General features: G+C 33.9%; 1 protein-coding gene across 1 annotated transcript in view; it reads left to right on the top strand.

Moving 5' to 3' along the window:
* The window catches only part of LOC118193974 (uncharacterized), a 223074-nt gene extending 211223 nt beyond the window's left edge, over positions 1-11851 (top strand). The window contains exon 8 of the mRNA XM_085822327.1: positions 11645-11851. Coding sequence (XP_085678453.1) covers positions 11645-11655 — 11 coding nt within the window. The 3' untranslated portion in view covers positions 11656-11851. The remainder of the gene's footprint in view (positions 1-11644) is intronic.
* Positions 11852-18461: the final 6610 nt, after the last annotated feature.

Genomic DNA, 18461 nt, shown 5'->3' with positions numbered 1-18461 from the left:
GAAAAATATTTCCTATGCTTTTAAATGAGACTGATCATCCGGTCCTGTCACTAGAGCATCATCCATAAAAAAATTTAATTCCTTCGATCCCCTGAAATAATCCCTCAACATAGCGCTGCCAAATAGCTGGGGCAGCATTTAATCCATACATTAAGCGTTTACAAATATACAACCCCTTATGCGTGTTTATTATTAATAATCGTTGGCTCTCCGGATGTACTTTCATTTGTAGATAAGCATGACTGAAATCAAGTTTCAAAAAATTTTTACTTCCATTAAGGCATGAAAATATTTCTTCGAGTTTTGGTAATAGATGCTGTGGCACTTCCAAATTAGGATTCAGAGCACAGAATAATCAGCACAAAGCCTAATGGAACCATCAGACTTAACAATTGGCACAACTGGTGTTGCCCATTCTGAAGTCTCAACCCTCTCAATAATACCTTCTTTCTCAAGCCGATCAATTTCTGATTCAACTATATTTTTTAATGCGAAAGGTACCGGTCGTAACCTACAAAATATTGGTTGAGTATTAGGTTTCAAATTTAGTTTTACTTCGTGATTGTTAATTTCACCTAATTTACCATAAAAAATTTCCTTATACTCCTCAAGCAATTTTTTTAAAATTCAATTCACTAGAAGTTTTCAATGTTTTGATTTTATTCCAATCGAGATTGATTTTATACAGCCATTCTCGGCCGAAGTTGTGTACAAATTTTCCTTCACAATGTATAAATTTAAAACTAATTTTTGTCCTTGGTATTCAACTTTAATAGGAACATATCCTAAAGGTACCACTTTATCACCCCTGTAAGTTTTAAAAACTAAATTTGTAGGCTGAACCTTTTTATTGGAAATTTTTCTAAATTTATTTATAGACATTACCGAAACTGTTCCCCGAGTATCAAGTTCCATGCTAACTGGTTTGTTTTCAATTTTAACTTGAACCATTATTGGCGGTCTTTTCGGCTCTTCCTCTCTTAACATGTGCGTTCTGGAGCTAAATCCATAGATGGGGACCTCATTTTTCGAATCATAATCATTATTTGCCTCGACTTTCTTTTGTTTAACCTGTAGGTTTTTCCTAGACAAATAACACGCCTTTTCGATATGTCCAATTTTTTTACAAAAGCGGCATTCACTTGTAGCAAATCTACAGTTTTTTTATTGTGATTTGCTCCTAAGCAACGCGAACAAGTTTCAATTTTACCTTTATTATTCTTAGCAACAAAGTTCTGTTTCCGCGGTTTGGACTCATTTTTCTTGGTTTTAAATACTTTTAGTTCTACGGAATTTCCTATAATCTCATTTGCACCCTTAACCGTCTTTTCCATCGCCAAGGCTATCTTTAATGTTTTCTCTAAATCGATATCATCTTCCTGAAATAATCGATCTAAGATATCACAATCTCGTAGACCGCTAATGAAAACATCCCTTAACATTGTATTTAGCATATCCTCTTTATATTCACAAGGAATCGCTAACGAACGTAATTCAGTGACATAACTACTAATTGATTCCCCCTCATGCTGTTTTCTATTAATAAACATGTGCCGACTAGGTATTATTAAACAACTAGGTATTACTAAGTGCCGACTAGGTATTATTAAATGATCCTTAAGAACCTTTTTTAGTGTGGTAAAATTTTTATCTGAAGGATTATCCGGAGAGAGTAAATTTTTCAACGAATTATACAATTTCGCATTCAAGCTTGAGATCAGAACTTTCCCACGTTTTGCCTCTGGAACATTTTGAATGTCCAAAAAAGCCTCAAATCGTTTTATGAACGAATCAAAATTTTCTACCGTTTCATCGAACTTATAAAAGAAATAGAAATTTTGTCTTGTTTATGTTTCGATTTCTCTTGCAATGCGACCATTAAAGCTTTTTTGCTTTATTAATTCTTCAATTAACTTCTCCATCCTTTCAAAATAAAAATCAAATAACTTTCCTACCTTTTTGGAATTTTCGGGGAATCCCCTAATCCAGGTTTCGGTTTTGTTACTACTTACGCGTGTCATGGAGGTAGGTTACTTCCTACCTCCATGACGCGTGTAACCGAGTGCGCCGAGTCGGGAACGATTTTCCTCACACAGCCTCTTCGCCAATATGTTGTGTCTAACGGTGTGGGTTCAGTGAAGTGCATGACGCAACCAAAACAGACTAGTTCACGGCACAAACATTTATTTATAACTCATAAGACAGCAGCGATGCGCTATTTACGCAGTTACATTACATTCTACTCTACTCTCGTTCACAAAGGTTCTCGGGTATAAGAGTACTGATACTCTCGAAATCAGATGCTACAGAAGTAGTGTAAAAAAGTTCAACAAGACAGGATGGACGAAAAATAAGATTAGAAGTGGACGGCTTCACATATTTTCTGCAAGGGAAAAGAGTTGCATTATCAAAGACTTTAAGAGAAACCCTAAAATAAGTGTACCCCAGTTAGCCAAAGATATTGCTAATACTTCGCATAAAACTTTTAGTGGACAGATTATACGGAATGTTTTACATGAAGGAAGTTATTATGGAAAAGCAGCTAGAAAGAAACCTTTCATTTCAGAAACAAACAGAAGAAAGAGATTAGATTTTGCAAAATCTCAAGTTAATTTACCGGACGAGTTTTGGAACACAATTATTTTCTCCGACGAATTGAAGTTTAACATTTTCGGGAGGGATGGACGACAATATGTGTGGAGAAAGTCAAACACCGAAATGGGAAAACAACATTTAACTCCAACCGTGAAACGTGGTGGAAGGAGCGTCATAGTCTGGGGCTGTATGGCAGCCAAAGCGGAGTTGGTAACCTGTGCTTCATTGATGGTATTATGACGGCACGTAAGTACATTGACATATTGCGCCATAACCTGAAATTCAGAGCCCAAAAACTTGGCTTAGGAATATCATTCGTGTTTCAACAAGACAATGACCCTAAGTATATAGCGAATCTCACCCTGGAGTGGTTACTCTATAACGATCCTCGCCAGTTAAAGACACCACCTCAATCGCCTGGCATAAATCCAATTGAAAATTTATGGTATAAATTGAACCTAGAAGTCAGGAAACATAGAATTTCTTGTAAAGATGAACTTAAGCTTATACTCTTGCTAGAATGGCACAGAATTCCCAATAGTACAAACTAGACTTTGGTTTTCTCTATAAGAAATACATTACAAGCTGTTATAAATGCAAAAGGTATGAATAAAAAGTATTAAATTTTGTTCCCACATTTATGCTGTGTGCCAATGTTTTTTGCCAATACTTTTTTAACATGCAAATTTATTTATTATTACTTATTATTTTGTTGTATATTTTGTTTAAAAGCATAGTAAAATGAAAGTTTCATTAGATTTGTACCTTTTGAACAGTATTATCAGCAGCGAAAAACTAGTAATTGAAACTCTGTTAGCTGTTAGTTCGCTTAGAAGCAGGGAAACTGATATTCGTGTTGCTTATGTGCGTGGTTATGGATTCTATGGAAATGAAAGAACTGATTTCTTAGCTAAAGATACTTTAAATTTGTCCATCGGTGTTAATATTAGCATTCTAAAGAGCTATTGTCTTTTTATCATAAGAATCTTTTATCTAAGTGGAATGAAAAGTATATTTCATTTTGTAATGCTGGGGACAGAACGTTTTTTCATTCTATTTACCATAGACTGCATTCCAAGTCTTTCCTCTTTATTAATTTTAAAGTATCTCAGTTTTTATTCGGTCACGGTAATTTCCAAGTTACCTATAGCTTTTCAATCTAAGATTAGATAATTTATGTAAGTGTGTAGAGACATTATGTTTTTTGAAAGCAGGAGAGATGAAAAATGAGAAATGCCCTCGCCGGGACTCGAACCACGGACCTCTCGAATACGCGTCGAGCGCGCTGACCACTACACCACGAAGACATACTAAGAAGGCGTGAGAAATATCTTATATACTTCCCCTTTTAAAGGGCGACTGGGGATTAGGGGACTCAATTGCCAAATCCTGGTGGTGGAGAATCATCATACATTACTTTTTTAATTCGAGCGCCATTGTAAAAGCATTAGATTTTTTGGAAGCAGGAGAGATGAAAAATGAGCAATACCCTCGCCGGGACTCGAATCACGGACCTCTCGAATACGCGTCGAGCGTGCTGACCATTACACCACGAAGGCATGCTAAGAAGGCGGGAGAAAAACTTTATAAGTGTTCAAAAAACGTACCTCAAAATGTAGAATATTTATTTATTTATTTATATATTTTGTTCTACCTTCGATGGCCCTAGATTATGCTTGCAGCAATGAAAAGGCTTGGCGTGACTTTGCCAGTAAACTTTTGTGTTTTTGTGAAACCGAGAATGCTGCTTTTGTGTTTTCGTGAAACCGATACTGCTCTTTTTGTTCATTTTATTTATACATGTAATATTTAATGTTTTAATTAACTCAATTTTGTAAGTTCCGTGTTGTACATTGTGGGTGCACTGTTGATTTAATGTGTTAATTTTTTTTTAAAGCTTTATTTCTAATTTATGTGCCCTTGCTTCTTGTGACGAAACCATCATCGTTAATTTAATCAAATAAAAGCGGCTTGCTGAAAATAGGATGAACTGAAAGATCATTTCTTTAAAAAATATATTTTAATATTCTTAAGCACGATGTTAATAAGTTCATTAGATACATTCACAATATGCAATATCCATAAAACGCTAGAATTCAATTGAATCATTTAATCATCTTTAAAATAAAGGCATTGTTGCCATCCGCGACACTAAAAGATATTATTTATTTCTTTCTCTCTCTGTCTCTTTTTTTTTTTTTTTTTTTTTTTTTTTTTTGAATAAATAGATAGCGCATCAAAGTCGTAACTTCTAACTTAATAGCATCTTGATCCAAGCATTGTTCTTTCGCTTCCTGTGCTCTTAGGCATTTCTCTTTAGCTTCTCAATCCGAATTACTCAATTTAAATCCTTCATTACACAATTTAATTCCAGTAAATGGTTTTTTTTTTTTTTTTTTTTTTTTTTTTAAATTATTTTCGGGTTTTTGCAACTGAGTGGCACATGCTCACCTAACTCTTCGGCTACTTCTGTTAAATCTTGTTTTCTACCCTTGGCAAGAAAAGACATTGTTCAAAGAGAAAATTCCTAGACAACGTATGAAACTTAATTTAAAAAAATCCTTTAGCCAATATTAAAAATTTCAAATCAACTCATGTAATCTAGCAATTTTTTTCTGTTCTTGTAAAATTATAAATTTAAATATATCACAAAGTATTTTATTTCAAAGAAACCACTCAAATGTTTCTTACATTACGATAAAATCGTTCAGTAAAGGTCTGCCAAGGTTGCTGTGAATAAAGGTGTATGGTGTATTTAATTATGGCAAAGCACACTAGGGCTATCTGCCTAAGAGGAGGGATGCCTTTCGTGGAGGACTTTCTAAGGGAAACTGGCTCGTATACACGTTACACATGGGGAAAACCACGAAAACACCCATGCAGCCAGCCCGTTCGCGGGATTCGAACCTCGGACCGAACTACCAGTGTTCAGCGACTTTTACCGCTCGGCCGCTGGTGGGCCGCTGTGAATAAAGGAAAACTAAATAAAGTGTTCAAGCTTTGAACTTGATTCACACAACAAAATTCTTAATTTGCGACTGTTATACAAGAGCTAAAATTTCAAAATAGAAATCTAAAAATCGTAATAAATCTGCCATTCTAGTACAAGAGCTCATATATATATTCACACAATAAAATCCACTGGGTTCCAAAAATTACGGAAAAATCTCAAAAATAGCGATAACTTGTTCAAAAATTAGCCAATCCTTATAAATTTTAAATATGTTGTCAAATAAGAATTTCTGAGTAAAATTGCAGTATGCAAATTAGTGGCGCTGCAATTGAAATACCCCATCTGCGAGGAGCATAAAATTACATCTGCCAGAGCAAGCCTGCGAATTTCATTCTGGAGTAGCCAATTTGTAACAATGCCCTCCAGGCATCATTTGTTCGAAAAACTGCGATGGAGAGCTATTGGGAGACTAGGGACAGGACAAAGTCAGACCGATTGAAAAATGGTAAAAAAGTTAAACGAACTAGGTTTTTTTTTCATTCTATTTCATTAGATGCCGGCTTTGGTTTTCCATTCAAATAATTCGTAGGGTCCGGAAGGGAAAATATTCAGCTGATTAGGTTATAAGGGCTGGTGTCATGGCTCTGACTATTTTTCTAGACAAGAAAATATTGTAAAACATATGAAATGTGTTAAAACTTATTCATAGCTGAATATATGGCTAAACAAAAATAGCACAATAGATAGAAAACAACAAAACTTCTTTTCGTTGTAAAATTGAAAATGGAGAGCAATTAATGAAATGATTGCTTTTGTGCAATTTTCGGCTAACCAGAACTTAGCTTTCAGAGGCAGTAGTTCAAGCTTATACGGAAAAATTTATGGGAACTTTTTAAAAACAGTGAAAATGATAGCCAAATTCGATCCTGTTTTATCTGAACACATAAATAACGTCCAAAAATCTAAGAATAAAAATACCTGCATGCCCCATTAGATTAACATTTTCCAAATGAAATTATTGCACTTTTAGAGATTCTACGAAGAAACAGATTATGAAAATAATACAAAATTCAGAATAGATTTTTGTTATATTAGACTTGTAGAGATATTAGATATTTTTTGGAAGCAGGAGTCATGAAAAATGTGCAACGCCTTCGCTGGAAATCGAACCATGGACATCTGGAATACGCGCCCAGCGTGCAGACCACTACACTACGAAGGCATGCTATGAAGGCAGGAGAAATACCTTACATACTCCCCCTTTTAAAGGGTGACTGGGGTTTAGGAGACCCAGTCGCCAAATCCTGGTTATGGAAAATCATTATCCACCAATCTTTTAATTCGTTCGCCACTGCAGAGACATTAGATATATTTTGGAAGCAGGAGTCATGAAAAACGAACAACGCCTTTGCCGGGAATCGAACCACGGACCTCTGGAATACTCGCCCAGCGTGCAGACGACTACACTATACGAAGGCGTAAGAAATACCTAATAGATTGTACACTAGACATAAGACATACATAAGACATTAGCTACACCGATCAAATTACCTTTACAATGCGATGTGTGAACATGTCAGATGGCAAATCAGCTATTTCCAAAATATTTTGTAGCATTTCACCTGATTAATGATACTACAGGAGAAGGTTTATTAAATTTTTTATTAGACAATGTACTTTCTAGTTTAAATCTAGATGTTCAAAATATTCGGGCCCAAGGATACGATAGCGGCGCCAAAATGCGTAGTAAAATATAGGTCTAAAAAAAAAAAAAAAAAAAAAAAAAAAAAAAAAAAGACTGGGTTTTTTTTTATGTACTCTGCGCGATACATTCCTTAAATTTAGTGGTAAATCACGCTGCTAAATCAAATGGAGAGATTGCAAAAAAAATTTTTACATCATTTAAGAATTATATAACTTTTTTGAGCTTCAACATACAGATGGAATATTTTAAAGAAAACAATTACAAACTTTTCTTTACTGGGAAAGTCAAGTCAATGCACTGCGATCATTTCAAAAGATCTTAAAAATATATTCTTTGGGTTTAGTAGAGAGGTGTCTAACTACAGGGTACCTGGGCTCGAAGCCCTCCCTTAAAATGTTTAATTTGAAAAGAAATGACGAAAGCTTTCCCACATTTATCAATCAATCGTCTATTTTAACAGGGAAAATTGAAGTAGAGCCCGAATTTCACTATGAGTCACATGGTTGATTGGTTGGTGTCGTGATACCCTTTGAGATAATGGATTCCACGCGTGGAAATCACAGCTTTTGCCAGTTCCACAATCTTTTCACTATAATCACACCAGCTCTTCCTGGAAAGGAAATTCTCCCAAGTTTTGCAGAGCTACAAATTATTACCGGATAGATGAAGATGTGTTCAGGAGAAAACTCCGTTTCGGAGCATTCACTACAAAATTATTCACTAAACAAAATGTTAGAGTTCATTTTTGCTTTCAAATTTTACATATTGCCGTCAATTCAGTAGATGAACGTTTCGATTTGTTGGAAAACTGTTTCTTATAATTCAGTTTTTTACTCTTTTCATTCTGAAGATAGCGACAGTTTGAAAAAAAAGTTGCATGGATTTAGACATTAAACTTCTGCACAATGCCACTATTATCTTTTTGATATCTATTTCCCAACATTTGCCGGTTAAAGACATTAGAAATTATGAATCATATCTCAAGTCAGGATTTAACACCATATTTCCCCAATGTATCTGTAGCACTTAGAATTTTTTGACTATACCAATCATTTAAAAGGTTGCATCGATTTAGACAATCTTCACTGAAGATTGTCTAAGATTGTCTAAATCAACCATGCAACTTTCAGGTGAAAGTTGCAAGACTTTGGGTGAAAAAAGTTTTTCAAAATTAAATTTTATTAAAAATTATTTTAAGATCAACATCCTCACAAGAAGGGCTTACTAATTTGGCTATTATTTCTATTGAAGTGATACCTATGAAGCGCTAGACATTTGAAATGTTACAGATGAATTCGCTTGTAAGAAAGCTCGGAAAATCTTGTTATAATTTTTTGAAAGGTCGGAAGCCATTTAGTTAACTGTTTTACTTTCTTTGTCTTATGTTAATTTTTCTAAATTATTTTTAGGACATAGAAATAATACACTTAACAAACAAAAATTCAAAATGGTTATTTGGCTACTTTGTTCTTTATTTATATTAATAAGTACTATTACGTATTATTACTACTTACACGCATAATGTATTGTAGTTGTAGATTGTATTTTTCTGACAATAAAATTTGTATTTTAACATGTTCCTTTCTTTGATTTTCATCCATTCCATACATATATTTAGATGATTTTTCGAAGTATTTGATAGTAATTAATTTAAAAATTTAAAGCATAAGGTTTGAAAAAAAAGATCGCCAAATTTAACTTGCACGTGGGCGGCCGACGGTCTAGGATCGGCACTGTTCACCCATCTTCAAGCGAGGATTTTTAACGTGCGGGGACTCACATTTCTCCATGGATATTTATTTGGTAGCGTTATTTGGTAGGATGTTGTAATGGTTTTACTTTCATAAAAATACATCAGCTTTTCTGTCTGAAATGCACGTAAAAAAATATCCCACAGTTTTAGGTTGTTCATACAACAAAAAATAATTACTGTTTTTATAATTTTAGACTGGAAATTTCTTCTTCTAGTCATTCGGCATTTTTACCATGAATTCTACAATCTTGACGTGAGAGGTCTACATCTGTAAGCAATTCCTTAAGTATCCCATTAAAACGTACAACGCGAACTTTAGAACGTTGTGCGTTTAAATGAAAATAAAATGTTGGTTGATAACAATACCTAAACATTGAGTATTAAGGATTCTAAGGACTTGCATTCCGAAACGATACAAGTTATTATTGAGACAATATTTAGATTATTTATAACTAATTAATAATTTTGATTTATGAGGAATTAATGTTCATTTTCCAGTTAGTGCACTATTCTTCTATATCGTGGGCCTTTTTTTTTATCACTTTAAAATAGGAAAAAGATAAAGTAGTTTCATGACTATGACAGAAAGCATAGCCAGTAAAGCAATCATGATAGTCGTTGGAAGAATGAAATGCTCGTAGATATAGAACAAATCCTGTAAACAAAGCTTGAGAGAGTCTCCTTAAATAGCATTCTAGAATGAGGGTGAATTTTCGTATCAGATTAAGAAGACTGTTCTGCAGATGAGGGATCTGGCTAACTTAATTAGATTAAAGAGTTGCCAAACTATACGCCATACGATGAAGTGTGGCTAACATACGAAGCAGCAGAATCTTCTATTTCAAACTGTACAGTTGATATATTATATGCGTTATCAGTAAATATTTTTAACTATTAAAAATACATTCGTGTGCAAAATTAAGGGAATTTGAAAACTGTATGTATTTTTAAGAAAGGTATTGAACCAAAGGTACTAATTTTGTTGGCGAAGAATTATGCAAATATTCAGAGTCCAATACGTGAGAATACACGTGTGTCTCTGTGTATGAAGCTATAATTGTTATAAGCTCACGAGGGGTTTTCGGCGATTTGTGTGCTCGTACTCCTTCACTGCATTCGCCGTGTTTCTCGTAAAAGTTGAGTAAATTTTGTGAAGTATCATGTAAAACAAGTGGAATAACGTAACGAAACGTAATCTCAAGTTCGAGTTGTTACAGAACTGAATGTAATGCTCGATGTCGTTTGCAATTAGTGGAAATGTTTTCAGGATACTGGATCCATATCGAGAAGACCTGCACAATGTCGACCAAAATCCACAACGACGAATAAGGATAGTTATTTGGAACTTTCAGAGGGACGACACAGGATTACTACATCTTCACAGTTCTCACGTGAGTTGCATTCTGTCACCTGGAACCCGAGTATCACGGTCTAAAGGCTTCAGGAGATAAGTCTGTAAGACGCGTTCTTTTCGCCCCGCTCACTGCAACACACGTCAAAACGCGTTTAGCATGGTGCAAATAATATGTCTATTGGATCGGACCTCCGTGCAGAACCATGCATATGAAACGAGATTCAGTTTGGACACTGATTATTGGCATACCTGTATCTGGAAAGAGCCTGGAACACGATACCATCCCTCCTTCATTGGGGAAAAGGATCATTACAATGGTAGAGGTGTAATGGTTTGCGTAGGCATTACGCTGCATGTGTTTGATAAAAGCTTCCTGGTTGCTATGAAGTACAGGGAGGAGATCATAAAAACTCATGTTCGAATGTTCAGGAGCGCAGTTAGTCTTAGATTCCTATTAATGAACGACAAAGCTCACCCACATAGGGCCGACGATTACCTGGCAAGTGAGGCTATTCGCCGTATGAACTGGCCAACCAGATCTCTTTGCCTTAATTCATTAGAGCATGTCTGGGATGCTCTTGCGCAACTTCACCTCGCCATCCCCATTCCAGAACCATCCTAGAGTTTAAAACTACCTTGCTGCAGGGGTAGGATCGACTGCCACAGGGACTTCTCAACTGCCTCCTGTCCTGTGTGCTGTCATACCACGCCACCTGTTTGTCTGTAAGAGGCGACCATAAATGAAATAAAATGCTGGTTGATAGACTCTTTTTTAGTTCAAAATCATAACGTGAATTTTGTACATCCCTACATTATGAGCTTTACTGATGCATATAAAATTATTTTTGCATCTCTCATCTCTTTCTTTGTTTCGTTTCCAAATTTCGTTAAAAATGTGTCTCTTAGATTTTCAGAAATTCGACATAAAATGCAAAGTCTCGTAATTTGGGGCTCGAGTATATTTATATTCAAATTACTTTTTCATCTTATTTTTATTTTTTTTTTAAACACTCGTCCAGGTGACTTTCCGGTGCCTGGAATGTAAAAAGTTAGATTACAAAGTATTTTTAAAAATTATTTTAATTTTTTCCAAACTATATTTTCTATTACTTCAATCTAGAGCATAAATCACATTTCAAAGCAATAACATTTCTTTTTTTTACGTATATTTTACAAACATTTGGCTGTTTTTAATTTTGAAACTTTCTCTAGTTATTACATAATTGTAAATTAGTTTTATTTGAGATATGAAAACAAATGTTCCTCTTTTCTTTCTCCTTGCAGGTACCAGATGAAACTTTACTTCTACTGCATTACTTATTTTGTCTCTCTGTTCTTCTGTGTGAAAATTTCTGCTAAATTTTTTATTGATTTTCAAATTGTTTATGATCTTTTATTTCTGTTATGTATTATTGAGCTAACAAAACTGGCTTTAGTTTGGATTTCGAATTATGTATGTATAAAAATATAATAAAAATATATGTTTGCTTATTCTTATGTATTGTATAATTTCTTCTTGTCTTTTCATATTTTCAATGATTCCATCTTTTACTCTGTGTTTTAAAAAGTGTAATATAGTAAAGTACTTACACTTGCACAGTAATTCTAATCAAGAGTAACAGTCACACCTTCTTCATAGTGTTAGCAGAATTTCTCATGTTATATGATTTCTTCAGAACAAGAATTTTAATAAGAAAAATATTCATTTAGCTTTTATCATTTCAAAACAAAAGGTTCTGCAGCTTTAAATCCAAAGTTCGCAAAACTTTATTAAATACGTACTTTCCAATTTAATAATAAATGCTGTTTTACACAAGATGAAACCACAAATCGTCAAAACGAACATTTTTTGGCATACGTTACTCTCTAAATTTTCTTTTAAAATTCTGAAACTATGTCTGAACGAAAACATTACTAAGTCAGTAAATTCGTTCTGGAATATCTGTGGAAATTTGTGAAATATTTTAAGTCTAAACGCCATAAAAGTCACAGGTGACTGACATTAATGTTTCAGTTCGGACTATATTGGTCACTATATTGACTGACACTATACTATCCATTTGAACTGCATCAGTCCCCAGTAACTGACAATGCGCTTTTCGTTCAGGCCAAGGCCATCTTGATGGGAGAAGGCCGAAGCTAACGTTTGACAATGTCACAGCCAGGGGCGATCAGCCTAGATGATCTTGGGTAGGCGTGCTTTTATTTTCGCCGAACGTATTATTAATATAAGGGCACAAGCCACGATTCTCCTAGCCGGCACAAGCTGGCTGTATGATCAAAAAATGGGACTAGCCAGAATTCCCGATAGTATGTGTGTGTGTGAGAGAGAGAGAGGGATTATGGAAAAGCCTCGAGGCCTATCTGCCTAAGGGCAGAGATATCTTCGTGGAGGACTTTCTAAGGGAAACTGGCTCGTATACACGTTACACATGGGAAAAACCACGAAACGCCCATGCAATCAGCCCGTTCGCGGGATTCGAACCTCGGACCGAACTACCAGTGTTCAGTGACTTTACCGCTTGGCCGCTGGTTGGCACACCGATAGTTATATATGAGAAACAAATATATTTTTCTCTTCCTGTACGCATTATTAACAAAAAATATTGAAGAACTGAGTTCTGATCTTTTACACTTAGACGATGGTAGTCGCATCTGAGAGGAGTTTCTCAAATAGTATTAATTTTTGCTTTCTAATCAGTAACATTCTTTACAATACTATATTTTTGTTACATACTATTATGTGCAGTTCATTAGCATTAAACACTGCAACATCAAATAGTACTACACCGGTTAAAATGAATATTATACCAAATTTTTAACCGCAGTGTGACTGGCATTCAAAATTAAATCATAGCTAAATATTTTTACTTATTTCCAAGCAATACAAGAAACTGTGTTTTTCCTTTCTCGTTAAAAGACATTACCCAGAAATTCGAAAGCTTCAAAAATTTATATTTTAGGTTTAATCAAAAGATTGACATTTAACAGAAAGTTAATACTTCTCAGATAAGTTTTTTTATTATTTACATATAATTGTTTATATCAGATAATTTTAAGATAAAAATATGTTATCTGGGAACACAGCAATATAAACGCATTCCATTTCTTCATTATTTGATTTACACATAGATTTTTCACTCATATAAAATGAATACAAAATCTGAGGCCATCATTTTAGATGTAACTTCATAATATACAATACATATACTAATTTCTTCGAATTTTGACATTCACAAATGCATGCAGAAACACACACACACACATATATATGTATACATAATGTTTTCCAGAATTGTGAATACACCTATATTAGTATTAAACAAATTAAAATCTAATATACTTATTACTTCATACTGCATATCAAAATAAAAACACTCTCCAGTTGTTTATCATTGAATAATTTTCACTAAATATAAAAATTTAAAGCTTATTTGAATAGTAATTTGACTTCCATCGCGCAGCGCTACATTTTCGCGGCATCTGTAGAAATTCAATTAACACCTTAATTAAATAACAACTAAAGGAATTATTTAATTCTATATAATTAATATGTTGTAGACTATAATTATTAATACACTCCTATTTAAACTTAGTGAATGTACAAAATATATATGTATCAGCTCGAGCTCAATATATTTTTTTTAACTTTTAAGAATTTGTTTAAATAATATTTTTTAACTTTTAAGAATTTGTTTAAATATTATTATTCTTGTCTATTTTAAAAGAAAGAATTAATCTAATAAAGCATTACGAGATTCGTGTTTGATACATAGTTTGAAAATGGAAGATACAAAAGAAATTTACTAGATTGTTATAATATTTAACATGAGTGTTATGGCATATGTAATAAATATGTATGAATAAATATACATGAATAAAAATGGTGATGGGGGAATCTCTTTAACTTGCATTTATCATAAAAGTATTTGTTTTGTATCACGAACTAACTTTAAGAAGTACAGGTCAAACAGAATTAATTCAAGGAAAACATTAAAGTGAGCTAGTAAATAAACTTAGCTTTCGATACATCTTTTTTTTTTTTTTTTTTTTTTTGATAAAAATTAAATTTACTATAGTTAAGGAATATTTAATGCTACATAACTTCTAGTTTAATCGTACGCTGTGTTTACACTCATACTTAGAACGATTGCCCTCGCTCGTGACGTTACATCAGGAGAGAACCCCTTTGGATTCGTCCTTCTCTCATCAAAAGGGCCTTGTTCAGGTCTCGCCTGTCTCTGCTGACTAACGATATATAATAGAAAAAAATTATATTCTTCTATCAAATCTATATTCTGTCAAATTCTACACAGATTTCTTTTTAAATTGGAAGATATTTTTAATGATTTTACTTTGCTTTTTCCATTTTCATTTGGTGTCGCTGAACACTGGTAGTTCGGTCCAAGGTTCGAATCCCGCGAACGGGCTGGCTGCATGGGCGTTTTCGTGGTTTTCCCCATGTGAAACGTGTATACGAGCCAGTTTCCCTTAGAAAGTCCTCCACGAAGGCATCCCTCCCCTTAGGCAGATAGCCCTAGTGTGCTTTGCCATAATTAAATACACCAACACCATTTTTATTTGGTGTTTGATAAGATGTTCTAGCAAAGTTTTGTGTTAAGATTATTTTGAACTTTCAAAGATTTTTCACTGTAGGATTTTAATTTTCCTCATATTTTAAAGGGCGTGTTTTCATTTTTTTATAGAAAAATATTTTTAAATTGGAAAATATTTTAAAAATTTTATTTTGCATTTTTACCATTTTCCTTCGCTTTGAGGAGACCAGAATTTTCGTGTGATTTATTAAGATTGTAGAGTTCTTCACTTTGTAATTGCTAAGTTACTGTTGGAAGTGAAGTATCTTAAGAACTGATAAGCGAATAATCGCTTGAGTTCGTGTGACAGAAAACAACAAGATAGAAGGGTAAACTAACCCTTTATTATTCCAACTGAGGTTTAACAAAACTCCGTCGTGGAGTGTACAATAATGCCGACACTTGGGCTTTGAACTTAAGAGACTAAGAATAATACTAATCTAAACTAAAAAGAGGTATAGCCGAAGCTATCAAAATTCTAACAGAGTTGCCCCTTTAACGTTAATAGACTGCGAAGCTATCAAAGGTCTAAAGTACGGCCGAGCGTGATAATAGCTTACGAGAGAGTAGCCTAAAAAGGCGGACGCGTGCAGCCAGAATACCTGGTATCTCTCTCCAAGACCAATTTACCTCCAATTCGCTGCTGGTGTGAATTTCTAAGAATTTTTACCAGTAAGATCGATGTATACCGTGTTAGGCCATTCGCGGTAGTTAGATTTATTTTAAGGGTGTAAGAACACCTCGCCCGAAGGCGGAACACAAGTCCATAGATGTGCGATCTGTCAAAGGTAGCAGTCGGCGGCAAATTGAAGTAAGCAAGTCACATGCGAAAGAGTTCTGAGTTCAGAATGACGAAAGAGTACCGAGTTCAAAGTGAGAAATTACAAATATTTCGGTCAAGTTAGCGGTTTGATCATCTGATTCCGCGAATTTCATCAGTTGAAGCGCTGCCTCAAAATCCGCTGCAAACTTCTCTGCAGTATTTCTTGCTGCTTTAATTTTCTAATGCTTTCGACAATTGTACTTAAGAAATTCCTAATTTTCTTGTCCTGCAGCCATGACACTGCTTCCGTCATTTCATCTGGCGGGGGTTTGAGTCTGGCTTTATCGCTGTAGCTGTAGCTCGGCACTTTCTTTTCGGCAGATTCCTGGTTTTGGATGAGTTTTGGAAAGTCTACTGCTGTGAGCTCAGGTTCTTTCTTTTTGTGTATGATCTTCTTTCTCTCGAAACGTTTCTTGTATGCCTCACATTCCCTGTTATAAATTGATAGTTTGCGCCGTTAGGTGGCTCTCCGAACGTCTTGCCTCTGTTGATATTCTATAACTTAGTTTTAGTTTGATGGAAGAACGAAGGTGTTTAGCCTAATAATGATGAAGGCATTTGCCTAATAATAATACGTGTAACCATTGTATTATAATGTAAATAAAATGTGTGTGTATTAATAACGAAGCGGATTATCACTTTCTCTGGAATTAATGCTCTCTGATGGTAACGGTACTAGTTACTAATAATTTCTGATGCTAGAAAATCCAGAATTCCAGTGAAAGAAGAAGAGGTAAGTGAAAAATTTGTATGTGATAATGAATAAGCTTGATAAAAATATAAAGAAGAACACAGCGCTAAGAACAGCAACAATGAGAATTATTAAAAAATTAGAAACAGAATTAAATGTTATTACTCTGAATATTGAACTGATTGAAGAATTGTTTTCAGTGTTCACAGAGAAAGAACGCAATATGTTAGAATTAAATAAAGAAATAGAAGATGATATATCAGACGCGAATCAATTAGAAAAAGACATAACGCCTACTGAAAATTACAAAGAAGAAATTTCAATTTGCAAAACACGCGTAAATAAATATTTAAAACAGATACGTGAAAATACAAAAATAATTCTACGCATTCTAACTCGACAACATCGGCTTTGAATTCTACTCATGTTAAACTTCCAATTAGAGCATTACCAACTGATATAGCTTTAGAATTTAACCGACTGCGTGATGCCCAAGAAAATAAAATAACGGATTTATTAAACTTTTTAAAGAAAGAAATCGAATCTAGAGAACGTACATTTCTTTTAACTAAATCGATGGATTGCGATAATATTTATTCAAAAAACACAGATAAATATATTCTCGCAAATAAACAAAATAAAGAAAAGTTCGTAGCATACGAAAATAAAAATAAAAATCCAAGAAAACAGTCAACAGCTGCGGCTTTAAACACATTTGTTGATAATTTATGTGGTAATTCGTTCCTACAACTCGTTCGCCTTTTCCTAAATATGGCAACAGCTACAGTAGCGAGATACGGGCTGCTAAAACCCGCCAGGAACTGAAGAAATTCAACCAATCAGAATAAGCTTACCGCCGGAGACTGTTTTTGGCGACCAATTTTTATGCCAGCAATTGAAGGGTTTGTTTTGGATTTATTTTCCGCTCGTATTCCTCTTTTCGTATCTTTTGATTACGTCTTTTTCGCATCAATTTATAATAGTTTTCTAACTTTTATTACTATAAAAGACAATGTAGTGAATACGGAAAATTCGGTGGATTATCACGTGAAATGTGTAATAAAATTTCTAGCCTGTTCCCGCAAAAAAAGGTGTACGGTGTTGTATCTCAAAAGTTTTATGCTAAATTGTACATTTCACTTTATTTTGTGGCACTGAAAATTACAGAAAGAATTTATTTTTTGATCATCAAGAAAAAAATATACATGAAAAAGGCTTATTAATTTGGCCTGTGTAGAAGATGTGTTGCTTTTTTCTTTCTTTATATATATACATATATATATAAGTATTTATTAGGTACTCAAATTTAGCCAACAAAGCCACATGCAGAACATATATATATATATATTAGAAGATTCCTAGATAATAATAAATAATTTGATTGAACTTTTTCTAAAATGCATTACGTTTTTGTGTGATATTTGATTTTTAAGAAATGTAGTATGTTGAATAAATTGATAGTAAAAATCTCAAATGTACTGTATTTTTAAAAAGGTTAATATGAAATTTTATTAAATTGTTTTGTTTATCTAATAAAATCTGGAATTCTTTCCCAATTTCAAAAGAAGGATGTGTGAAGGTTTAATGCATGTAACAAATAGATTTTTAGAAAAATTGTCATTAGCATAACGTGAGGAGTGTAAAATGAGAAGATCTTTATAATGTAATATAATGCAGTTGATAATCATCTGAAAAAGTGCCCATGAATGGTAAGACTGCTGAACACTGATAGTTAGGTTTATATCCTAACTATATATTTGGACACCTTTTGCTTAGCTTATCTGGTCTGATGATCTGTATAAAATGGTAAATGAAAAACAAAGTATTTGTACCCAATATTAAGTCTGATCTGCAAACAAGATTACTGTGGCTGCGGAAACCGACATGCCAGTGAAATATATGTGTCATGTACATATTACACAAAATACATCAGCTAGAGTACTCTTATCAAGCAGTATGGGGACAGGCACCATATAACTAAATATGTACATA

This window comes from Stegodyphus dumicola, chromosome 8 (genome assembly GCF_044657685.1).
Source record: "Stegodyphus dumicola isolate Sdum_Otavi_A_Nest chromosome 8, ASM4465768v1".
In the NCBI taxonomy this organism is placed as follows: domain Eukaryota; kingdom Metazoa; phylum Arthropoda; class Arachnida; order Araneae; family Eresidae; genus Stegodyphus; species Stegodyphus dumicola.
This window is presented reverse-complemented; position numbering and strand designations above follow the sequence as displayed.